The following is a 26,882-nucleotide window of genomic DNA, read 5'->3' as shown; positions in this document are numbered from 1 at the left end:
AGTTTGTGATTTGCTCAAAATGCCTGTTTTAAATAACAGGCAGCACACCTGCTAAGCTCCAAGGCCTCTGTGTAGTGTTTCCTCTAAAAATCCACCCTGGTATGTGAAACATATAAACCCAGAACAGTAGGAGAACAGTATGGTTTTAAATTCTGACCACTGCACAGAAGCAGATTTATTTAGTATTATGTGATGCCAACCTTCTAGAACCCAAGAAGTTCCTTTGAAATAAGCATTACAGAGCAGAGCATCCTGCCCAAATCTCCACGTGACATCAACCCAATATGAGTGGGGGTCATTTGAGTTTATAATATTATAATATTGTGAGCAGCAGTGTGGAGTAGTGGTTAGGGCTCTGGACTCTTGACCGGAGGGTCATGGGTTCAATCCCAGGTGGAGGACACTGCTGCTGTACCCTTGAGCAAGGTACTTTACCTAGATTGCTCCACTAAAAAAAAAAAAAAAAAAAAAAAAAAAAAAAAAACTGTATAAAGGGTTTATTCTATGTAAAAAAATATGTGATATCTTGTAACAATTGTAAGTCGCCCTGAATAAGGGCATCTGCTAAGAAATAAATAATAAATACCAACCTGTTTCTTGTTGGAGATCTTGTTTAGAGAACTTTTTATATTCAAAGAGTACACTGAAGATCACTGTCACATTTTGCCCTAAAACATTTTTTAGTGGTGAAGATTGCTTAAAAAAAGTGCAGAAAAACAATAATGGCCATTTTTGGTATTTTAAAGAGGACAAATTCTCTCAAATGGCATATCACTTTTGCTAGGTTAAGTAAAATATATATTTTTTTTACTTTTTACCTCAGATGTCTTGAAATGCATTTTTGTAAAATAGGTAGCTATTGCCAGCTAAACCTTATTTTATTTTCATTTGGTTATTGGGAAACCACAGCGAGTCACTTGAAAGGAGACAGTAATCAGCTCATGCTGATATTTGATTGCCTTGTGGAGTTTCTGGAAATATCTATATACATTCTGTAGCTTGGTGAGTTTTTTTGCTAAAGCCAAGGTCTGTGTGTCCCGGGAAATCATTCTTTCTCTATGGTATTTGATTGTGTTTATTCTAATTAATGAAATCCAGGGTTAGTCTCAATAGTGCTTAGACAGAGGAATGTCTTTGCAGGGGAGAATGTTTTGTTTATCTCCTCTGTGTGGTTAATAGTGAAATGTTGTTGACCAAAGCTCTCATAACAGGCTGTGAAGTGTGGTGTATGGTAATGGAAAATAAGCCCAGGGCATGTTACTAAAGCGGACACTGATTTTTACTTTTTTTTATTACAGGCATGTTTTCCACAGGACGTGCATTGACCCCTGGCTACTAGATCACAGAACATGCCCAATGTGTAAACTTGATGTTATAAAAGCCCTTGGATATCTGGTGAGTCTTTTATTACCCCCAATGGGGATAATTGAGAGTGTCAGAGTCAGGAGATTTGAGATGTATGTATGTACAGGGGTGTGCAGTTCGTATCGCCCGACACCCGGGACCACTTTACCTGTTGGACAAATAGTTTTTATTTATTTATTTTTCTTATGTTTGTTCTGTTGCTAGAAAAACATATTTCTAGAGAGCTGTGCAAGTTTCTGAAAACTGAATTGCGGAAGTCTAGGGCTGGGCGCTTATGGTATAGCTCTAGTCGAGTAAAACAAAACAAAAACAAGTTAATTAGCTGACTAGTAAAACACGAGGGAGGGCTGGATTCATAATACATATTTTACTGTTGGGGATTAAGTGTATATGCACTGTAATGAAATGCTAAGGATTTTAAGGACAGTATTTTGTGATAACTTGACCCCCCTGCAATAGCCCTTTTGGGGCGGGACCCCCATTGTGAGAAGCTCTGGTTTAAAAAAAACTTGAAGTTTACTGTTTAGAAGCATTTTAAGACAAACTTTCCCTGGCAAAAAATTTAATTATTTTTTTTCTTTTGATTTTAGTGTTACTAACCTAGTTTGCCATTGACCATATTTACACATTTTTTAGATTTAAATGCAATATTATTATTATTATTATTATTATTATTATTATTATTATTATTATTATTATTTATTTATTTTTTACTAGATTTGAACAGAAGCAATATTAGTTATTTATTAGGCATGCACAATCCATTGATTTTGTGAAACTATTCAAACAGATTGACATATATGTTTATAATGATAGAAATTAAATGCTTATATATGAGATTATCTGTACAATATTTTATTATTATTTTGAAATAAAATGCATACTGTAAATCTCATGTATTAATTCATTTATGTATTAATTTATGTAAAATGTTATACACTGTTTTACAAAAAAAAGGTATATAATAGAAATAAATAAAATAAAAATGTTGTGTTTGAAGAATTTGATGGAGCCTACTGTAAATATTGTGTGAATTTTGGTAAAAAGACAGAGAAACTTGACAGGTAATACACAAGTTCTTTAAAAATCTGAGGTTCGGCAGATACAAAACTGAAACTCTTTCTGCATCTTAAAGAGTTTAGTGACCCAGTCAAGCTACAAGGCTAGATCCACCCCTGTGAATCACTGATTGATTGTGTTCACTGTTCACTGGGGGGGCAAGTAGATTTAGTAGATTTAGTAGATTTTTCTAGCATTTTGTTCCTTGGACAAGAAGATTTATTTTAAAAATTGCACACCACTGATGGATGGATGGATGTTGCATTTACAGGTTAACAGGAGTATGCAGATAACTCAAATTGTGTTAAAACTTACGCCGGACCAAATCAAAACTTTGACAACCCGCTAATCGCACTAACAAAACTATATTTAATAGCGTTTTCTTTTTTTTGTAAGTATATTATTTCTTCTACTCATAAAAAGAAAACGCTGTTACATACAGTTTTGTTAAGTGTGATTAGCGGGTTGTCAAAGTTTTGGTCCCAGCCTTAGTTTGGACATTCTTTATCACAAATTACATGACATTGCTTAGTGACTCCGGCAACACACCTGACAGGATTGCGTAGGGCATGCAGAGATTTTATCTTGGTTTAATACAAAGCAAATAATAGTTTTGATTCTTGTGCAAATATTAGAACACATTAATCAGTTGGTACTACCAGGTCCAGCATTGCTTAACCTCTGCTATAAAATGAGCTGAGAATCTAAAAAACATGGTTTCATTCAAATAACCATGTTTGACTTATTTGTCTTCATGCATTTACACAAAGCAGCTCCTTTAGATGTGTTAGATAGCAGCCTTCTTGGCTAGGTCCTTCTTCTTCTAATCTTATTCTCAATAGGACCTCCTGGTTACATTAAATAAAGATTATAATGAAATACGCCTGATTGTTTTTATCATCATAGAATGCCCCTTGCATTACTCTGGGTAGTTTTACTGACCTCATTTCTTTTTTATTGCTGCTCCAGGTGGACCCTGAAGAGGCCATTGAAGTGACAGCCCCAGAGTCTCTGCCAGATAGTGTGACTATCAGGAGCCTGAGTGTTTCCCTACAGGATGATGTGGACAATGAAGCCAGCAGCAGCAGTTCCCCTTCACACCAGACCCCGCAGGATGACAGCGGGCCTGTGGAAGAAGCTGGGGAATCAGTAGCTCTACTTGGTGAGTAATAGACTTGAGCATGCTGGTCCAGTTGTGATATAGTCCTGCTTTAGCTTCATTTAGGGTCTCTGTTTGTTACTTCGCTGGGTATTGAATTTCTTTGTTTCTAGCTGTTTAAATCCATCCTTTTTGCTATATTGTATTCTTTAAAAAGTGTAATGGCTTACATTTTTCTACCCAAGTTCCATTTTTTCTGTCATAAAACTTGTTAAATGCATTGAATTGCAATTAAATAAATAGTTACTTCTCTCAATTAATTGTCAGTCCAAATATCTGGAAAATAAAAGGGAAAACACACCAATGTACTATTTGTATGAAAAGTATGGTGACTGTTGCTTAATTCCAGATGACAATCAGAAGTGTGAGGATAACAGAGAAAAGACTCCTGATCCTGATGACATCGCAGTCATCTCTTGAACCACGACAAAGGATACACAAAGACTTTGCTTCAAACCCCTTTCCTTGCTACTCAAATCAAGGACCTTCCTTACAATCCTGATCTGAGACTTGCTTAGATGTTAAGAGCTCCAAATAATATACAAGAATATATTTTATGTAATGCCACATATTAAGAAGAAATGATAGATGTTTAACTACAGCTATGGCCAAAAGTTTGGCATCACCTATAATTTTTAGGGATTGAGACAATTAAAAAAAAACAAAAAAAAAAAAAAACTGTTTAGATTTCAAAATGTCACTTTTTTCAATTTTCTATTTTTTAAGTATATGGAAAACTACAAAGTGGTATGTAATTCAATAGCTTAACGTAACATTATTCAGCAGGTTTCATTCGACTTTATGAAGCCAAATTTGTTAATTCTGTAGGCTGCTGCAAAACGTTTGGTTATAGCTGTAGAATAGTATAAGTAAAACTTGTTTAATTTGCTAAACCAACAGCATCACACTGAGTTATTGTCATGCTTATACAGTGATTTGGCATTTCAAAGCAGATGGGTCAAAGTTTTATACAATTTCAGTGTGAGGGGTAAAAAAATCTGAGCATTGTCCTGCTGCAGTAATATAACATCATTTTTTTAAAGCGTCCGTGTTGCTTAAAATTCTCTAGTATATGTATAAACATTTGTATAAACATTTTAGTTGAAAAAACTGCCAGCTTTCAAATGTGTTTCGTCTCAGCCTGTTCCCTTTCAGCAACAGGACAGCTTGTTAGAACTGTCAGTGATTTTAACAGAAGTCATGTAGCCACTATGAATATGTGTTCCCATGTTTCAGTTATAGAGCACTTACTTGCATGACTGGAGAATCACTCACCGTCGGGCAACATGCTGACAGTTGTTGAGCATCCTCCTGGGCAACAGCCAGTTTGTACCAAATTATGTGGTTTTGTGATGTGGCCTTGTCTTTACACAAAGAACAGATGTGGGTAAGAGCCTTGTGCAAGGTACAGTTATTACTTTTTATTAAATATAAAACATGAGGGCACAAACAGTAGATCATAAATTACTAGATATCTTCTCTGACCAAGAGGTATATGCCCCAATATAAAAAATGGTGTGAATGGCAGAAAAAAAAAAAATCGCGATCCAACAGTACAGTACTTTGGGAGAGGACGGTATGAATTATTTCTATTGGCTTCCTTATCCAGCTAATGCTATACATGATTGTATATGAACAAGTAATCCACAAGTTTGTAAGTGTGAAAAGACACATTATTAAAACAAAAAACATAAAAACACTACAAAAAAACCCACTATTGATAATGTGGGTCAATATACTAGTCAACCCGCCATGCCAGATTTTGTTAATAATTGAAGAGGCTGATGGAGCAAAGTACTATACTATCCCTCAAGTTTGTGATTTCAAGGTACAGGCAAAGTTCACGACTGACAGTTCTAAATCTGGTTTAACCCAGTGGGTTGTAAATACGGTCCAGCATGCAATTCTTTTTTTGATCCAGGTTAGGGTTAACACTGTTCTTTCATTTAACTCGATATTAAGTCATTAGAATTATAAAGTTCCTCCACAGAGCAATGAAAGTACCAAACAGTGGGCAAAATCTGAGGACCACCACAGTGTATAAATTGTCAGCTAAAGCACACATTACCGTAATATGGTTAACGTTTGTCTGAAGAGAAGAAGCTGCAATTCTTGAGATTAAATTGCTGAATTCCACTGTTTTTAAAATGAACAGTGACACCCTTCATTTTGCTTCATAGACTTTGATTACCTTCTATATAAGCCCAATTCAAACCTACTTGTGTCTGTAACCGTGATCTGTGCCTTGCATACATGGCATTCCAGCTATTTTAATTTAGTACTGCTCTTCATTCTTTAACCTTTTATATATGGCTGTCCGTTTTAACTGAACACTGAATACATTTACTATGGGCTGGCACATCCAACAATGCATTTTGCAGACTGCTTTCTTGCAAGAATTTGTTTCTATGGTTTAGATTCTAGAGATGATAAACATTCAACCTACAGATCATCCATAAATGATAACCCAAAACTTAGATTCTAGAGATGATAAACATTCAACCTACAGATCATCCATAAATGATAACCCAAAACTTAGATTCTAGAGATGATAAACATTCAACCTGCAGATCATCCATAAATGATAACCCAAAACTTAGATTCTAGAGATGATAAACATTCAACCTGCAGATCATCCATAAATGATAACCCAAAGCTTTTACTCGGATGAACAAAACAATGAGGACTCAATAAATCTTCGGTGCAGGTGAACGTATACAAGGTTTGCTTGGTCATTGAGTTCCATATTTGTGCATATTTTATACTGTACCTAAGAGAAAAATATGAATGCATAGAACCCTTTTTTATTAATATTTCAGTATCAAATTCAATATTTTGGTGAAGATACACTTTGAATCGGTATTAAACTAATTCTGTTTTTTACCTATGGTATTGGAGCCTGTTGACCCTACTTGTAACAAGCTGGTGTTCCTGTTATCTAAAACCTAAATGAAGACTGGTTTTTAGCAGATCCCAGTAACTATTTGTCCCATGCAGGTTTGCTTTGTGTTTGTTGTCTCCGAGATTAGTGGGTGTAATCTACAGTTAAATTGCTCAATAGTTGATAGACTTCCATTTAAAATCTGGATATCAGGTGATGCAATGGCACAAAGGTGGGTACTGACCGTGTTGACTAAGATGTCTCAAACTTTAGAAAAGCTGTATTTTTATATATAGAAACATAAAGGTCTTACGACATTAACCAGACTGTAAATTGTGTACAAGCGCCACTACTCAGACCCATAGAAAAATAATTTTGTACAGTGTGAAATGTTTGGTCAAACTGTTCCTAATCTGTTTACATTTTAATGATCAAATGACATTTTGGTTTTGATAAAATGTATTGTTGGATTTCTTTTTTTTTTTGGTACTTAAGTGCTAAAAGTAATAATTGCAAATTAACTGAAAGGGGTCATTAAAGATCTGGTGAATTAAAATGACTTGTGTTTTTTTTTATAGAAGTATATTATCTATGTATATTATACTATACAGAGGATGTAGTGGCACTGTGTAGCAGATTTCAAGCCAGAGAATAAAATCTATGCAACGTCTTCCTGTCTTGCCACCCCTGGCACGTCTTTTAAGAAGCAAACCTAATGGTTTCTATAATTGATAATTTTGTCTTAACAATCGACCAATATTATGGACTATGTCATGTATTGTTCAATATAAGAACAACACAATAAACAACAAACAATTCCAAAAATAAATTGTACACGTCCTGCAAGGGCTGCTGGGAATCTGGTCCCCTGATTCTATTTAAACCGTTTGCATTTGAACAACTAAAGTTGAATGTTCAACTAACTTAAAATGGATGTGTGTTATGAATAACATTTGAATTTTTAAGTTAATGTAACTTGATTTAATTTACTTAGAATGACTTTGGGGTTTACAGTCGACAAAACACCAAAGACAGGAGGTCCCTACCTGATGACCCCTGCAAAGTGCTCAACCTAGGCCATTCCAGACTGTTGCCATGCTGAGGCGCAAGGGAGGCCGCACTGGTTGATCCATGGAGCAAGCATCGCCGCCGTTGTGTGTGCCGATGTGTAATCTCATTATTGGTATCTGAACTAGTACCATGTATGTGTCTGTATTAAAAGACCATTACTTTAGTTTGTTTTTTTCAACAAAAACAAACCCTACAATTTTAAGGTTACCTTTGGATAACGTCTATAAATACAGTTGCAGACAAAAGTACTGGCACCCTATACTTAATATAATTTTTTTTTTTAAAACACATTAAATACAAGCATTAGTGAGCATCAGCCATTAATTAATATGACAAAGACCAAAATACACAATTTCTACTAGTTTAACAAACAATCTTTGTCAAAAAATACAAAATAACAAGTCATTTAAAATATTTGTACGACAAAAGTATTGGCACCTTTACATTAAGTCAGTAAAAACTGAATAAAAATAATTTAAAACTACCTTCATTGATTGAAAACCATTAGGCCTACACAGTAATTAAGCTGCATTATAAAGTCAATAGCCAGAAAAATATTTGAGCAAAAAAGCAGATGATGGTCGAGGCAAGAAGTTGGATTCATATTTGAGAAAAGCATTCGTAGAAGACTACAACAAAGGAAATGGACACACAAAAATGCACAATCACAGCAATTATCAAGAAGCATCACAGAACAAATTCAACTGAAACGCTTGAAGTGGAGCTCAAAGAAAATTACAGGTGCAGCAGGGCGGAGAATCGTCCCAGCAGCTAAACAAAATCCAAGATTAACAGCCAAGGACTTCAAGAAATATTTAGAAGCATCAGACATAATAGTGCATGAAAGAACTGTACAAAGGACACAGAACACAGAAGAGATGTATACACATACAACTCACTGCAAACCACTTTGAAAGAAAATTCATAAAACAAACCATCTAAAATAAGCCAAGAAATATGAAGCATTCTTCTACAAAATTCTCTAGTCCGATGAGATTCAAATATAACTTTTACCCAAAAATGGACCATAGTATGTTTGGAGAAAAAAAGGAAAAGCCTTCAGTAGTTTGATCATGATATGAGGGTGTTTTAGCATACACCTTGTTCAGAGGAAAATGAAGAAGGGGATCTAGAAAAGAACACAACAGGATGAGCCGGTTGGAGGAGAAATATTGGGGCTCAGTGGATGCTGTCTTTTAAAATGTGTACTGTGTTGCACATATCCTGGGATGTCAAGGAAAAATCATAGAATAATTAGGTTTAGTAATTCATGGTTTACTTTGATAGCAGTCCAGGGACTGGAGACATTCATGTGATTGAAGACAATAAATGCAGCCACATTCTACATAGTGTGATGATACCATCTGCTCGTAGGCTGATTGGCAGACAGTTTAACTTCCAGCACAAAGATGACCCAAAGCATACGGCTAAGTCAACTCAGGAGTTTTTGAAGAAAACAAAAAGCTCTGGAATGGCCTTCAGAATCACCAGGTCTCAATCCAATACAAATGCCTTGGACTGACCTGAAAAAAAAATGTGACCAAGTACTGTGTATTCAAGCTGCCTGAGCTGAAGGAAATAAGACAGACGGAAATGGCCCATATTTCACCAAAAAGATGTGTGAATTATAAACATCCTAAAGCCATAAAAGCAAAAGTGCCAATACCTTTGTCATGAACAAATACTTTAAATGAAATAAGTTTGTTTGTTTTTCGATAAAGATTTGTTAAATTACAAGAAATTGTGTATTTTGCTTTTTGTATATTAAAAATCGGCTTAATGTTTACTAAATGCTTGTCCATAATATGTTGCCTTGAATTATAGTAGAAGTGTAGAAGTATAGGGTGCCAATACTTTTGTCTGCGACTGTACAATGTTAAAAAGCAATAAATCAGTTGATCATTATTACTAAAAATGAATTACAGGCTAAAATATAAATTGTTATAAAACATTTAGCCATTACAAAATATTCTAGTTGCTACTTTATAAACAGAGCAACACATTCAGGCTGTATAAAATCAATAGTAATTATAAAATCCTTAGACTAGAATGAGACCAAACCTGCTTGCTATTTTTGTCACTTAGCTTTCTTGTACTGTAGGTGCTTATAAAACAATGAAGCAGTTTCATATGTATTCTGTAGAACACAGGAATACAGAAATAAGCCTGCACGTGACATTCTAGACACACAAACAACCTCTTTTTATTGCCAGCTATCAAAGTAGACTATTCAATACTATATAGTACTGAATTATTCTATGCTTTTTCCTTGTAATTCCAGGATATGTGCAATAAATGATAAATCTAAGATAGACCATCCACTGAGCCCCAATATTTCTCGTCCATCCAGCTCATCGTGTTGTTGTTTTCCAGATCCCCTTCTTCATTTTCCTCTGAACAAGGCCTATGGCTTTTAATGTCCTCTTCATAGAGACTATTTACAAAGTACTACTTTCCTAGCAGAAAATAAATGGAGGCTTGTGTTGTACTTTCAACTTTATCATGTTCACATACTCTCAAATCAGCATTTGTGAGTTAGACATTTTCAGATTCCTGCATTATAAACAACTGAGAAAAAACATTATTATTATAAATTTCTGAATGATCTGAAACACCAAATCTTTTATCCCGTGCGAGCTGAAAAAACGTAGGCCTGTGATTGCAGATTTCACCCACAATAGTTTCCAGGAACGTAAAAATGTCAGCCTTTCAAAACAGAATTAAAAAAAACAACGACCTTCAGATTTCAAATTGTTCATGCAGAAATAGACAAATAAAAAAAAAAATACTAAAGCAAATAAAAATTAAAAACAAGAAGTTACCTCAGTGAAACCAGAGAAATTCAGGAAGTTCAAATCAAAACAAAAACATCAAAATGTGTCAATGAAAATAATAAAAAAAAACTGCAAATATCAGGCAGGCTATAGTCTATCACGGTTTATCCATGCCATCAGGAGCCTCATGAAAATACAGCCTGATCAGACAGATGTGTGAATACACTGTTTCCCTTTAAAAAAAGTTTCATTATCCAAACACGTCTACAATATGAACAGACTATCTTCAGTCACATTTAAAAACATAACCTACAGTACAGTAAATAGAAATGTACCTGCAGTAATAAACTATGTTTTAAAGTATATCAAATTAAGTGAAAGAACACGTAATGTTTCTTCAGCATTTATATCTGAACAGAAATAAAGATCACTGTCGAGAATGCCACCTTGTAAAATGTGTACACAATCCATACAAAACAATAACAAGAAGGTTCTAATTCATTTCAAAAGCCAAGTGCTTCATTAGTCCACAATTAATCTCCTTTATTTGCTGGGCTTGGCCTCGGAGGGGTTCTCTCCTGTGTCCAATGTTTTCAGCAATCGGAAAAGGCCAGCTGCCTCTCTTATCCGGCTGAACTCAATACAAAATGCCTGAACTTCAATAAACAAGTCCTGGACGTTGATGATTTTATTCCGGATCAAAGACTGGAGGAAAACACAGACGAGGCGCACCAAACGATTCTGAAAGAAAGACACAAAAAAATTAAAATTAAAATAACAAAAAGTGTGATTTTAATGATGAAGTTAGCAGGATTAACAATACATTATCCTGCAAATCAGAATCATTATATTCGGAGAGTTTTACATATACTCATAGAATTGTGATAAAACTTTGTTAGCACATTTTGTAGTACATGATGCCTGTTGGGCTGTCCATTGGTACGCAAGTTGCTAACACAAGTTTGGTTCACTACTACTAAAACATTTAGTTATGCACCGATACTGAAAACTAAACTCTGCTACTCATTCTTTCAGTATGCTGATCTACCCAAGAGGAATTTTGTCTAGGTTCTGGCATGCCAGGAGAGTTTACACAAGCATTTTATATAGGAACCATCACTATTCCAAGTAAAAGTTAACCAGAAATAAGATTACCTGAAATCTATTCCACTCAGCAGAACATCCTATATATTCACATTGACTTCATGCAAAATACTTGACAGTAGTGGCAGGCTGCACCATTCACAAATGGGTCTCTTTCCTCCCTTTTTTACCCTATCCAACTTCCTCAACAAAATAAATGAAAGGAAAGGACCCTTTCATAGTGCTGAACCACGACATTGTTGCTAGCCTCTCGTACACAATGTGATTACTTTATTGATCGGTCAACAGAGAAGTACATTTATTTTCACTGACAATGACGGGCAGAATCGACTACTTATACTAGGAACAAACGCTTTAAGGCACAATGCTGGAAGAAAAAAGCCTGCTGTAAATTAGACTTTAGTTGTAGTTTCTACCACACAAAAGAACTGAAAAACAAAAACTGGTTTCATACAATGACAATAACCACACAGACCCACAAGTAAGGGTTGTGCCGTGGGTCTATAAAAATGTTGTAGATGATTTATTAATACTGTATTAATACAGTGAAATTAACTCTTTCAGCACCAAGTAAAAATTCACCGAAAGATCATCCTAGAAAGCTGAAGTGCACTGCCTGCTTAAGATATTAAAAAAAAACATCTACTTTGGGCATATTCCTCAATTGTCTTTTTTTAAAAGTTAGACTGTATTGGCATTAGAGATTAGTTTACTGCTTTGCTATACTGAGTGGAGTTTCCTGTACTACAAAGTCTCAGCTTGATTGTAAGTGGTACTATAAGTGTTGAACGAGTTAACAGAGATGCTACAGCCCTCCCTACAGCTGTGGACTGGAAATTCCAAGTTCAGTACCGAGGCTGCTTACTAAGCCTGTGGTTTATGCCCAAAAATGCCCAGCTTACCTGCATGTACTTGTCTTTGATCTGCTCACAGGTGGAGATGCAATTTGAAATGTATAAATGGATGAATTCTGGAGGGAGATCTACTGCTGTTGTAAGCCTATTGTAAAAAAAAAATAATAATAATTTGTTACAAACACAAAGGTGACAGAAATGCTGGGTTGGAATGCACGGTAGTTGCATGTCTCTGTAGGGGGCACTAGGGGGTCTTTCTATTCTTTTATACCTGTACATCTGGTGAAGCAGCTAAATAAGAACATCACCTCATTCGGGATACACTGGCTTGTGGCAGTGATACTGGAAGTAACGACATAAGGCACAGTATACAACAAGATGGCAGGAAACCATGCTACAGAAACACCAGCATGTGTAAATACACTCCCAGCTGAGCACTACCATAGTCCTGTATGAAAGTTCAGCGAAAATCTAGGGATAAAAAAAAACAAGGTTCTTTCAAGGTTTTACCTACTAAATGCAACAATTACGCAATAACACAAGACTCACAGGGGTTAATAATACTAGTAAAACTATTATAATATGATGTGGAGGGCATTATTGTGATTACAGGTGAATATGTATTTCCTTTGGGCTTGTTTTGTTCGTACATGCTTGACTTATGAACTGTCTATGGAACAATTTGATTTTATTGTATCCCGAATCCGTTGAAGGTGTTTGAAGCCGTGGCACAATTACATCATGATGTTAAAGATTCATAGCTCGGTTGGTATATACTGTTGATTTGTCAAAATGACCTGCAAGGTTTAGAAACGATTTTAAAATCCTGTAGTAATGAGCAATGTGGTGCTTTCGGGTTCCTCTTCAGAGCTGAAGAGGCAGCAGAATTCTCAAGGAAGCAGAGCTATTTTTAATACAGTAAGTGCCTATTTGTGTCATTTTAAATTTAGTATTCTACAGCCTGTCACTGTTAAGCAGGGAACATTAAAACAAAGAGAGGAACTTTTACTTATTTGTGACACATTATACATTTGTGAAGTAGTGTATACAATAGCTAGTAGAGTGTCATTAAGGTACTATTAGTGTGAACAGTAATAATAGCATTTACTTTCGGGACGAGTTGTGCAGTTTAAAGATAGGAGTAGACTCTGGCCTTTTAAAAAAAAAAAAAAAAAAAAAAAATCGTGCTAGAAATACATTTAGAACATACTGCAAATTTGAATCTCTTGTGGCTTTGTGGGGGAGGTTACCATGAGCATGATTGTGTAGCTGCATTGCTGTTTTCTATGAAGAGCACTGCTGAGGCACTTGTTATTAAAGACACTGTATTTACAGAATTGAAAGCATTAGTGGTAGTTCTTGATTATTTTTGCAGTTTCAAAAAGGCAACGCTTTTGAAGTTTGACAGCTTTGTGATTGAGTTCACAGGTTCTTGCTCGAACTAGGTACCACAAATACTTTTTGTAGAGGTTTTAATACTACCATGACACATGAAGCTTCAATTCTATTCGAGCTGTTTAAGCCACTTAATTATAAGACTTTGTAACTTAAGACGGCGTGCGCTTGCACTGATGGTTTTAATTAATGAGCGATAAGGTTTTAACCCTTCAACAAAGGCAAGGCTATTAAAGACGTTACAAATCAAGTCATTCCATGATAAGCCATGCTATCTAAACATATTACGGTCTTGCCATTTAAAGTTACCCCGATACCAGAAGTTGCCTGTCAAAATAGATTTTTATTCATAGAGTAATAAACCAGGTGACAGACCATGACACAAACTATATTCAGACAGTTACTGGAAGTTTAAATACTGTTTCTAATGCATTAGCAAATTTAGATTGCAGATGAAGAGACCCTCTTGTGTGATGCTCCCACCGTCACTTGCTTTACATCAACTCTCAAGACCCACCTGTTCTCTCTTGCTTTCCATGCTCTTTAAGCCTGATATCTGCTATTAGCTGCTGTGTTGTTGCTACTATTTCATGTATTATGCACTTTCCACTGTATTATGCATTTTTTTTCCGTATATCATGTATTATGCATTTCTCTGTATTATGGATTTTCTTGTTGTTACTGCATCTTGTAAAGCGCTTTGTGATGGTGGTCCACTATGAAAGGCGCTATATAAAATAAAGATTGATTGATAGAGTACGGGGAATGCTGCATTCTTGTACTGTATATTTCAACTATACTTTTGTTTCTATATTTGTGTATAAGTATTAGAATACATGTCATGTCAAAATGAATAGCCACATTTTACAGTAGACCGTTTAAAAAAACAAAACAAAAAAACCCATATCAATTGAAGGTGTCAAATGAATTTCTATATCACTCAACGCAGATATATTTAGTAACTGAAGTTGAAAAGAATGGTTATCAGTTTCTTTTTAGTACTAGTCAAAGAAATCCATCAGACAGGCTTTTTGTAACCTTTTCAAGTATCAGTAGTTACAATGGATGGAATTTAAATTAATGTTGATGTGCTTTATTTTATTTACACATTCAGAATTATGTTTAATTCCATGCTTAATTAATTTAACAAAAGAGCCACTTTGTTTAATACGTTGAAAATACACATTAAGGGTTCTATTTAGGTTAGGCCAGTTCTTAGTTTAAAGCAGTGGTTCTTTGTCAATGTAGGGACCACCTTGGTGTTTGGATTTTTCCCATGGACCACTTGCCACACAGTTTTTAACAACAGCATTGTGAGACTAATTTGTATGTGTATATGTGTAAGTACATGTAGAAAGTAAAGTACTTATATAACGTACCTAACTTAATGAGATTCCTGGGCTTGGATCTTTGCTACCAGCCCAGCAAGGAATGTTGTCATTTTACGCATTGTAAGCTGCTGATGGCAAAGTCCCTGTTTCTTTTGTTTAAAAAAGTAATTTGTTTCACATTCTGAATGCTAAACGGATTCTCAATTTTGTAGGATTAAGAGTTCTGTTTGACAAAACCGCCTGACAAATAATGCACTGGAGCTTGGGCTGTCCTCGGATCCAGTAAATGGAAATGCCAGTGCTGGTCCCCATAGCCGTTACCGCGTGCAGCAAATGAATCTATCCATTTCTAACGCACCTTATTGTACTCACTGAGTCTCCATCTTCGCTCGATGTACATATAAAAAACACACTGGAATACAAAGACAAGGTGTGTGGGAAGCCATTTAAAAAATGAAAACATTATTGGGGTGTGTACAGGATGTTACATACCACTTCAAATGTGCCTTCATAATGTGTAACAGTTATCTAGTTAGTATTTGTTTCACAGGAAAGCTGTTTCAGTTAACGGTGGCTTTGAAGTGGATGCTTGGCAATGCATCAAAGGGAGTTGTAATATTAATTTATAAACACACCCATTATAAAAGAAAACAGATAAAAGGGGGGAAATGCAGACTACATGCATATCTTATAACTATATATAATTAAAATGAACCCTTTAGGTTTTTCAGTAGGATGCTCCCCCAGGACCAGGTTGTTTTGGCTGTAGTTGACTCTTCCTATAAAAATTCACTGAAAATCAATTTTTTACAGTAGCATCTTAGAATTAGTGTCCTTTTTTTCAGAACACTCTGGGGAACATTATGAAGTCCTTCAGAAACCATATTAACCTTTTTTTCAACACAATATTTAGTAAAGGTATAGAGTTCAAATTAAGACACAGCCAAAGATGATCTTAATTACAAATAAACAAAAGAGCCCTGATACACATACCTGTGCTGCCTGAAATTACTGACCACACCTTCTTTCACAGGATTCTCATCAAAGAAAACGCTAAACGAACCATAACTGTATAAATGTAATTTATACTGCTAATAACTATGTGTATCTTTTTTATAATTAAAAAAGATGTGGGGCTTGGTGTCTTAATAATAACTTTACAAGGTCTGCAAAACTAAAAATGTTCTACACTTAACACTAGTATGTGCTGCTTTTCTTTTCAAGCATGTGAAAAACTGCATTGGGAGACAGCAACAAAACCGGCAACTTGCAAAGCAATGCTCACTTAAACCTGGCCTTAATTTACATTGCAAACCTGTTTATTCACGTGTTTCAAGGAACAAGAATAGCATGTACAAAAATGAAACACTCAATAATGCTGATAGATTCAACAACAAACATTTCAATTAGAAGTCTGTTTAAATGTTTTCAAAAAGTTGTTCATTTAATGTATTAATGTTTATTTTAGTAGTTCTAAATGTATAAAAAGCCTCACATAAAGGACAAGTTATTAGTTAGGAACAGACAACTGCACATACAGAACCGTAACTGACACCATCACATTCAATAAGGGTAAGAGCTTGTGTCTCTCATTGACAGCTGGCTGGTCTGCCTATCAAACCGAGAATCGGAATCTGTACTTTTACTACTAGCAAGGACTTGCATTTCTGTAGGGTGTGTAATAGGAATTTAAGGAACATCTTACTCCTTGAAAGACCATTTAGCTGTCAAAGCATCCTTACCACACCCAAATACTACCTCTTAAAAATATCTGGATTATTAATCATCATTACACACCAGATGGGAGGGCGAGTTATTCAGCTATTGAATTATGAGATTTTGCAATCTATTTGTACAACCTAGTTACAACAAGTGAAGGCAGAGACAATACTGAGCACATCCCCATGGAGACTGAAAACAAAACACATACCTATTTACCACCTCCATGGAGTGGAGAGACATGTCCATATTGACAAGCACAGAGAAATACTCCGTGATCTGACTTGACTGCATCAGTTTCAGCAACATCTCGATTGCAGCCAGCGGGTTGTTTTCTACCAGGTCAGGCAGTTTGGCCGGGGTCAGTCCAATGTGATAAACCAGTTTAGGATCCTTTTCTAGCTCCCCAAGCAGCTGCAAAAGAGCAACATGCAATTTAGATTATTTCGGGAATAAACTATTAGAAAATGCTGTAGCAGAGAGATACGAGAAGCAATGGTACAGATGTCTGAATTCTAGACCTGCAACCATTTTTTGTACAATGTATTATTCAATATTTTCATAACTCGCCCTTTGTAGACAGAAATGGTCTTGTTAATTAAACTTGGCAGTTCTCTCTTAATAAATGTAAAAATATACGTGCCACATTGGAATCCCTGTAAAAGGGTGCATGGGCTATCTCAATATAGATTGGAGATTGCGAGAGAGACACAGAGGTTATAAATCCAAACAGAAAGTCATGTGACACTACCTGCCAAGGTAGTTTATGAAGAACATACAACAAAAATTTACAGATAGGATAAATAAAGCACTGTACAAAACAAACTACAAACACAAGGTGCCATGAAGGTGGCGAGCGCTACTCCGCTACAAATATTTGCATATATAATAAATTGCCACATTAGATTCTGCAAGTAGGGTTTAAATCACTCACAAAGCAATGTGTGGAACCTAATTAATTAACTACCCCTTCATGAGCTATCCCCATACTTTTCAAGAGTGCCAAATATCTGAATAAAATTGAAAATCAGCTGTCTGTAGAGCTTATTTTGTTTTTGGATTCTATTGATTTTTGTTTGAATTCCCAATTCATACCTGTGTCTGCTGCTGTGCAGACAGTGGACTTTTGAAAGCCTTGGACATGACGCGCTTGATCTCTACGCCAGTGCTGTTCTTCACACACATAGAGCGGTCCCACTGGATGGTGTGGTCAGGCTCTGAAGGGTTAAGCCAGGCCAACTCATCGTCACACACGTGCAGTGGAGGGGCAGGCCGGATGAACTCCGGGCGAAAGTGACCTCCACAAAGGAAAGATACATGGAAATTGTTAAGAAAATAAACAGTGCTTTTCTGATGATCTTTTAGTTTCCAGACTTTATTTTTCCATTCACCACACAACCAGTCGAATCAAACTATTCCCATTCCCTTCCTGTGTTACACCAGTTTACTAAGTGGTGCTCCACTACTTTAAATCAACTTATAGAATTGTGGCAGGAACAAGGACTGATTAGGAATAATACAGAAGCAATATATAAATTAATGCTTCTGGAGCTGAATCATTCAGAATATTTCACTTATTAGAAGAAGTATTGAAATAATATTCAAAACCAAGTTGAATTGGGAACATGAAAGAAATATGGATATAGTTGCTTTTGTCACAGTTTGCACATGTGCAGTACACTATCAGAATGCATTTTCTGAAAAGTGTGTTTACAGGACATTGTTTAAGGGTGTCAAGCCAGTTTGGTTTTAAGCTTGATGTGCACCTCAAAACATCACTGAAGAAAAGCAGTTGTAAACATGGCACAAGTCTGCAGCTAGACAATCTTTACATATTTTTTTTATTCTAAACATCTGGCCCTTTCAATAGACGGTGTGCAGTTCCTTCATTGTTCATTTCATTTGCATAATGGTTTTAATTTTACACCAACATATATTTCCTTGTTTTCTGTTTACTACATAGTTCTAGACCTTAGCATTCTGTGAAATTCTGTGAATGCTAAGCTTTACTTCATGAGAAGGTTTTAGCTGTGTAGGGACATTAGTTTCTCCACTACTGAAAACAGCTTGCCATTACAGAGCAAGTCCTTTATTGCCTCAGACTCAAACACATCAATTACTTGTTGCTAAGCTATAATTCCAATAAAATAATTTACAAAGTGTTATGCTAGTCGGACAGAAACAATGCCATCACATAGAAAGAACTGTTAAACAACAATCTAATACCAACATTCTTGTTGAAGCAGACACACACACACAAAAAAATATGAGTAGATGACTAAAGCTAAATATTCTGTAGACCTAGTTCTAAATAAAGTGAAAGTGACATGTCTTTTTTCCCCCCAGCTTCTCAAAATGAAAGGAGGATTTCCCTGTGAACAAGTCGTTTGGATGATAATTAGCTTTAGTATGTAACAGCCAGTGTATTAACCGTGAACAACACATTCCTGCCACTGTAATGAGTGGGGTCCAATTTACCTAGCAGGAAAGGGTTAAATTACACCCACTAACCACCTGCGGTTTTTTTGGAAGAACTTAGTAGGAAGTGTTGACATTGCAGATTTAATAAACAACTAAAACACAGTAAAAACACATGTGTGTGAGTGTACAGTGTCATTAAACAAAGACAAGAAACTACTGGTGCCTCTTTATGACCAACGCAATATTAACATCACTACTGTCGAGCAACCCATTTTCAATCTGAATATCTTGCTCCATTGGTGGTCATGATAGAGGGATTCCATATTAAAGAAGCTTTTTGGAAATAAGCAAAGAGCATTATAATAATAATAATAATAATAATAATAATAATAATAATAATAATAATAATATACACATAAGAGCATTAACATGACATTATTTATATTCAATGTTCATGGAAACCGGAGTATTATAATTTTTAGTTAGAGAGATGGATGTCATGAAAATGGATGTCATGAAAATTGAAAAAGTATATAGGTATTAAGGTAAATCGTTCCTTTAGTTTATGGAGGTCCTTTTTTAGACCACTACATGTGCAGTAATGCTGACACCTGGTGGCAACAAATGTGAACTGAATCGTGCCCATTCATTTAAATTGTCAATATCATTCAGTTTATGAAAATACTTGTCAGTGTTATTCAGCCTTTGCTTTCTCATTTTCACCTTTCAGTGCTTTTTCAGATTCATGTGACAGCTTTGTGTAGCTCTGATCTCTTCTAAAGTTGGTGTTGCAGTTTTTAGATGGCAGCTGCCATACCAGAGGTTATCTCATCATTACTTTCCAATTCGGTGAAAATATATCCGTAGTCAATGCAAAAACAGAGTGTGCCATCTAATGACTCAAACCGGTATAGACTGTACTATGGTATGCTGTTTTGGTGCATTTCCATAGTAAAAATATATTTATTTTGAACAAGGTAACTCAGTTGCTAAAATTTGATTATACTGTATTCTGATAATGTTTTGAAGGAAACTGTCAATGACACAGAATACAAGTTTTAATGTCTCAGTGACAGAGACAAGCAACTGCAGTGGGATAGCCAACTTATTATCCTTGTTTACAGTATTCCAGCTTTTTCTGGCAAATGAAGAAATCTCTTTTTTTTATACCAACTCCATAGGTTTAATAATAATTAGTAACCATTAATATACGTCTTAGTATTAAAATACATTCTTAATGGTATTGCTATACATGTTATCTATCCCTTGCCAAAAAAAGACCCTAAACTGAAATAGTTTTTCAGGTAAGATTGAGGTGTGCTCACAAAGCATCAAGGGTATGTTCTAATGCTTGTGTCTGACTGTGCTACTGTCTATTTCATAAGTACTAAGTTCACAAAGTAAATGTGCTAAATACTTACTTTCTATTGGTGGTCGTGGCCCACTAACTAAGGCTTCTGTAATCTGATTGGCTACGGAGCTGTCGAATCCAGAGTTGGAAGAATCTGGGTCCGGATCATTGAGAACACTGGGAAAGCTGGCCTTGCTTTGAGTTGGCAGCTCTGACTGACGTTCTGAAGAAAGGAATTAAAAAATAAATAAATAAATAAAACACCACATATTTATAACTTATATTTAGGGGCTGTGATGTTTAAGTTCAAAGAACACCACATTTTATTACTTTTGTTTAAAAAACCAAACATTAATTATTCATGCTTTACACTATCGTACTCAAAAACTCCATTTTGTGTTTGTCTTATAAACATTATCAATATTATCACTGGTGTCTGTTTTGACTGTGTTGAAAATCGTGTTTGTTTTCATGCTAATATTCCAAATTCAATAGTAGAGATAAACATTTGCATCCTGGTACCAGTGTTGAAGGTCTGATTATACCTACACTGTTGCACTGAGTTTAAACTGCAGTATATATAGGAATCAGGAAGTGATTAGGTTCCAGGAACAATTTCATCTACAGAGCTTAACAGGTATTGGAAATACCTGAATATCCAAATTTACCATATACCACATAAAAAACAAGCAAAGAGAAAAACAACCTTCAAGACAAGAAGGGGGCAATATTGCTGGCTAGAGAAGCAAGTGTGATGATGTTTAAAAACAGCAGTTTACGAGGACTGATAAAATAGTTTGATGTGTGCGCAATGGATGGAGAAACATTCTCCAAGACATAACAGTAATGCTGCCAAGGAGAGTTATTTTCTAAAGCCTTTGCTTTGAGAGATGGTTACCTGCCAAGGCCAGCTGAAGCCCACTTATATCCACAGACTGAGGCATGTTACCAACATCCATGCATGAGATCTGTCGAGGGGTTTTCTTGAAGAGCTCCCTAGGTGGAGCCAGCATGAGCTGGGAGAGGAAAAACTTTTCTGGCAATGTTATGGGAGGCAGAAAACCTGTAAAAGAAATCAGAGCTATTACGATCTTAAAGTAGCCTATGTAGTTTAACATGATCTACAGCCAAAGTATGTAATAACAAAGAGAAAAACCACTCTCCTGTACAGTAAAATGGGTATTATTTTTTTTCAGACCTCCTCAGAATTCGATTCTTTTTCATTTTATCTTTTTGAGTCATTAAAAAATGCAGTTATATTTTAATATTTTTAAATATAACTGGGAGAAGACTTATGTTGTATCTACATATATACTTTTTGTATAGTATAGAATTATAAAAGTGTAAATGTTTCTGATCCCAGATTGAATGTATGATGAGATTGTCTTTAGAGTGAGGTTGTTTTTATGGATGTGAAATTACTGCTGTCTGTTTATGGTCATCTTGCCAGGAAACCTGTAAAAGCGGCCTCAGACTCAATGGATCAACTGCAGAGTACCAGTTTGAAATGTGCACAAAAAAGACATGACATTTATTTTACTTAAATATGTTTGATGTAATAAAAATGAATTATTTTTGTACAGGGATCCCTTTATCTATAGATATTTTATTCAACATCATGTAGTCAAAGAAACTACCGGAGGTCTAACGGAAGCCTACAACAGTAGTACAGTGTTTCATGTTAGATTTCAAAATGTCACATTTTTCCAATTGTCAGTTTTTTGTTGTATATGGAAAACTACAGTGGTATGTAATGTAATACATTAAAAGTAACATCATTTAACAGGTTAATTCGTCTTTATGAAGCAAAATGTGTTGATTCTACAGGGCGATGCAAAGCTTTTGGCTGTAGCTGTAGGTTAGTCCCCATTATCGGTCTAACTTGTTCCAATTACTGAGATAATCTGTTTGGTATGCTATAAACAGGATTAAATTAGTACATATTTGCAGGATTTTCTCATCCACACTTTAATCCACTTGAAGTGACTAAATCACTGGCACACTGCAATTGACCCAATGGTTTTTTTTTCCTGGTTAAAGAATGAATAAATAAATACATAACTAAAAAAAATATGAATGAATGCAAACATGGTCATTGTTGCTAATTAATACATTTCATCAGACATTGTTATGTTCAACTTTTCCATTTTAATAGGTATAGGGTGTTGCCAGGTTCCCAGACAATTGCTAAAATGCATAATCTGAACCAGGTTCCAATTGTCTCCTAAATCTCTCTGTAGGAGACAAGACTATCCCTTTCAGAGGATGTGTTTAGTGCAGTTCCTACAGGAGGGAGCCACCAGTTAGAAAGCAGTAGAATGAACCAATGATAAAAGATGCACTGATCAATTTACAAATGGAATTGCTGATTGCCACAGACTATCTTGCCAAACACAGAAACATTACAATTCTTTGTATTAATGTATTGAATTAATTGGCACTATAATGGTAAACTTTTGTCTCAGCCAGTAATATCCCAGATAATTTTGTAAACAAACTTCCATGAAATGGAAAAGTCTATACAAAACAGACCCCTCCTCTATGTTCACTATACTGCATTTACTTTCAGTTACATAAAGACACAGCATGGGGTGTGGATTACAAATAAATTAGTGTTGCCCCAATAAAAATTTGATCGTTGGATATTTAAACTTTACTAGCAAAGATTAGGAAATTAACTTTGAAACTTTGTTCCAAGAAAAGTTGACAGCAGCCTCCATAGAAACGCGCCTCTCAGTCGCACTCAAAATAAACAACCAGAGCGGTACACGAACAGGCGATGAGTGGGTTGGTTTGTTGAATTTAGATGTCTAAATAATAAACAGCCAGTGTGCATTTCAAATAATGTTAACCATAATAAACCAAAACTGTACATGCACATTGCTGCCACTAACCCCAAAACGGAACTTTGCAGCGCTTATTCTTCAATCTGTGTCTGTGCTATTCTACTACCCCTGCAAATCGTTTTATGATTTATAACAGTGTGTTAACCGATAACATTACATCAAATACACCGCCCTGTATCTATGCTTTCCAATGCCCCTACTTCGTAGTAACGCTGGGTATGTGAATGAAAAGCGTAGATTTACCGGAGAGCGGTTTCTCCTGCTCCTCTCCGACTGGCGCCGGGTTCAGGAGATGGGCAAAGACAGCGGCAAAGGGGTTTGCGGCGAGCGGTTCGGTGCGGTACATCTCCCACAGTAGGTACAGCGCGGTGAGGCGCTGCGGGGAGCTAGGTAGTAAATCGGGCTGCTGCAGGAGCATCACTAGCACCGAGCCCACTCGGAAGTGTTCCGCTTTCCCAAAGTAATGGTGGAAGGCCGTGGAGAGGCCCTCGAAAGTGTTCGTGCAGGCCTCCTCAGAGATGATCCCCAGAAGATTGGACAGCTCCTTCGGGGCCAGCGACATGTTTCTCCGGTGGACGGGGGTTTACCAAGGGAAAACAATCCAGAGATAATCCCGAAACACCCTCCAAACGCGGGGTCTTGCTAACACCACATCACTCCTCTGTTCTGGTATCTGAAACCAAACAACTCGCGGCTTCTCGGAGCTCTTGTCGTAAAAATAATTAGTCAGTTAGTTGTGATCATAACAAAACTGGCGTGTATTCTGCGCAAGCCAAGCTGTTTCTGTGTATAATATCATTCAGATTTTTAGAGCGTGTCCAAAAGGACTGGAAATTATACAACTTCAATCTGCCGGAACCAGTGCTTTACCAGACTGATGTTTACGACAGGACGGTGCATCATGGGAAATGTAGGTTTTGGAACTTGTGATTCACCTTTTCTAATATATTTTCAAGTGCTAATGTTCTAATTAAAACATAATAATTTGTTTAAACCACAATCTACTATATGAATTTACATTAAAGTTAAAGAAATTGTCTTAATCTGCCGCATTTGTTAAGAAAATAAATCGAAATTGGCAGTTAGGTTGGCTGCAGTCTTTTAAACTCAAGTTGACTCAATGGCATCAGCCACTGGAGGGCACTACATCTACTGGTTATTAATATCACAGTACACTTTTAGGCTGTGTGGTTCAGTGGTTAAAGAAAAGGGCTTGTAACTAGAATGGTCCCCCGTTTCAAATCCCGGCTCACTCACTTTGTCACCCTGAGCAAGTCACTAACCTCCTACTCTGTCTTTTGGGTGAGACTTTGTTGTAAGTGACTTAGCTGATCCATAGTTCACACACCCTAGTCTCTGTAAGTCACCATGGATAAAGGTGTCTGCTAAATAATAATAATAATCATAATACTATAAGGCTATCAGGCACTCCAATTAAAAACATAGAATCTACACAGTAACTGATTCTTCAAGTAAATTACATTTTAATATTTTTTAACGCTCCCTTTTGTATGTTTTCTATCATTCTGTGTGGTTCTGACTGAAATTTACTGTGCTATTCTTTTCTTCAATCTGTGTCTAGGATACATCAGTTGAAACTGCTCTTCAGTTCTAGTACCCACCTCTGAGAGGTACAAAAAAGCCAGGACTTCCGAACAGAAGGGGGATGTTCAAAGTGTAAACTCTCTTTAGAAATCATATATTCATCCAAAAGGAAACATTGATAATATTGCTACTATCGTATTGACAACCAGTGAATATTGTGTTCTTAAAATCTCTTGCATATTTTTAAAGAGGAGAGGTTGTACTGCTTAGAACAGTTCAGGGTACCGGTCTTGCTCATTAAAATATTTAACATATTTTTAAAGAGGAGATGATTATTTTTTCACAGATACCAGGATATTTGTAAGTAAGAGGGCAATACAATCCAACCCCTAGTCTTGCTGTAAATCATTCGTTGTTTCCAAACTTTGGAACACTACGGTAAATTTGCATCCAATTTCTACAGTAAATTGTAGTATTTTCTAGAATACTGCATTAAGTATAGCAACCATAGTAAATGCTGCTGAATACTATTATAACCACATTTTACAACTACAGAATACAAAAGTGTTATGCAAATTTCTCTTGTGAGAAAGCACAAAACCATTCCATGTAAAAGATCTTCATTTTCCCTGTTTCACTACTTTACTGCAGCTTCACTCGGTCCCATGAGGAACACCACTATAGCAGCCAGAACTGCCCAAACTGCATAAGATGACCTCCCTTAAACAATAAGACACATTCAACACACAGCACATTACCTTATAGTAGAAACACTAGTCCATCTTAAACAGTTAAACATAACCAGCTGAGTGGCTGATTGAAATCCTGATATTGATAACAATGTACCGGGCTGGACGCAAACCAAAGTCATAAACAATATGCAGGTCCTTTGTAAGAGCTTTTAACCCCATTTCACCGACAATGAAGTCAATAGTGTTCTATATTGGATGTACAGTACTTATTGTACAGTAACTCATATCCAGCCAAATGTTAACTGCAGTTTTCAGTTGCTTTTAACAGGTTCATTTTTAAACAGGTATTTAAATAAATATTCAGATGGAACATTTCTCAGGGTGCATTACAAATACACACATGGGGCATATAGCCACATACTATAAATGAGAGCTTCAACTCCATTAGAGAGAGTGCACCAGGGAGCTGGTTTATGAAAAAAAAGTGCTTTTAAACAAACAAAGAAAGGTGTTGTTTAAAGTGGTTGTCACTGGTAATTGGCTTAGCTGTCCAGTCTGATAGTTAGGGACTGTTTCAAGTGCAGTTAGGCTCTACGTTTTAGCTAGGCTTTGGTTTTGCTGAGTTTATTTTGTTTTGTAAAAATAAGTGCACGAAAGTGCTTCATTTTGCAATTCTTGTGTCTGTGTTTACGTTCTAAAGGGCAAACGAGCCGACTACGGAGAGGCTACGTTACAATATATATATGGGGCATCACAATGCCAGACGTATGCTAGCCAAAATACTGTTTTTGTTTTCTTAAATGCATATAGAGAGTTATTTACTTAGGCAATTATCACCACAATGTTATCTAAAGTTTCAGATCATGTAAAAATAGAGTGTGGTCGCATTTGATTGACAATTCCTTCTGGCAGTTCCCCTGTGCTCTTTGGCACCATCTGTAGTGCCAGCCTCAGCACTTGCTTCTGTGAGGGACTAGATTCACTTTCAGATTTCAACCACATTATCAGAAAAATAGTTGAGAGAAAACTATAAGAATCTGGTATATGTGTGTATTTCAATGTGTGAAAAATATACTTGTCAGAATGTTTGTCTAACAGAATAAAATGTGTGCTTTGTCAACCTCATTTTTTTGTGATTAAGTGCTTAAGAGTAAGTAGCTGGGTTCTGAAATACAGCGTTATACGTCCCCACACGTTGCTACAACTGTTTAAATAATGTACCTGTCATTTTCTTTTCATTGTTAACATCCTGACAACTTTTTACACTTAACTTTAAAGTCTGTTTCAAAGCTATCTTCAAAATGGCCGCTCTAGT

The 26,882-nt window shown here is 36.0% G+C and overlaps 2 protein-coding genes across 2 annotated transcripts in view; one reads left to right on the top strand and one right to left on the bottom strand.

Annotated features, from left to right (window-relative positions):
* LOC117406141 (E3 ubiquitin-protein ligase RNF149-like) overlaps positions 1-7,020 on the top strand; it is a 33,376-nt gene extending 26,356 nt beyond the window's left edge. Inside the window, exons 5-7 of the mRNA XM_034009981.3 lie at positions 1,299-1,395; positions 3,394-3,586; positions 3,933-7,020. Coding sequence (XP_033865872.1) covers positions 1,299-1,395; positions 3,394-3,586; positions 3,933-4,003 — 361 coding nt within the window. The 3' untranslated portion in view covers positions 4,004-7,020. The remainder of the gene's footprint in view (positions 1-1,298; positions 1,396-3,393; positions 3,587-3,932) is intronic.
* A 2,993-nt stretch (positions 7,021-10,013) lies between these two features.
* Positions 10,014-24,243, bottom strand: LOC117405303 (CCR4-NOT transcription complex subunit 11-like). Its single transcript, XM_034008256.3, has 7 exons — positions 23,574-24,243; positions 21,383-21,547; positions 20,555-20,707; positions 17,808-18,010; positions 16,924-17,126; positions 12,316-12,412; positions 10,014-11,050 (listed from the first exon to the last, which is right to left on the bottom strand). Exons 1-7 carry the CDS (start codon positions 23,890-23,892, stop codon positions 10,853-10,855), a joined length of 1,338 nt encoding a protein of 445 aa, XP_033864147.2. The 5' UTR covers positions 23,893-24,243; the 3' UTR covers positions 10,014-10,852.
* Between the last annotated feature and the right edge of the window lie 2,639 nt (positions 24,244-26,882).

The sequence above is a fragment of the Acipenser ruthenus genome, chromosome 9, assembly GCF_902713425.1.
Source record: "Acipenser ruthenus chromosome 9, fAciRut3.2 maternal haplotype, whole genome shotgun sequence".
In the NCBI taxonomy this organism is placed as follows: Eukaryota; Metazoa; Chordata; class Actinopteri; order Acipenseriformes; family Acipenseridae; genus Acipenser; species Acipenser ruthenus.
Note: the sequence above shows the minus strand (reverse complement) of the source record. Positions and strands in the feature narration are given on the sequence as shown.

Excerpts from the sequence above, each read along its gene's own strand:
- LOC117405303 (XM_034008256.3), bottom strand. The coding sequence starts at position 23,892 with ATGTCGCTGGCCCCGAAGGAGCTGTCCAATCTTCTGGGGATCATCTCT. Across the intron at positions 18,011-20,554 it reads GCCACGACCACCAATAGAAA|GTCACTTTCGCCCGGAGTTC; the intron begins GTAAGTATTTAG and ends TCCTTTGTGGAG. Across the intron at positions 17,127-17,807 it reads CTGCACAGCAGCAGACACAG|CTGCTTGGGGAGCTAGAAAA; the intron begins GTATGAATTGGG and ends GCTCTTTTGCAG.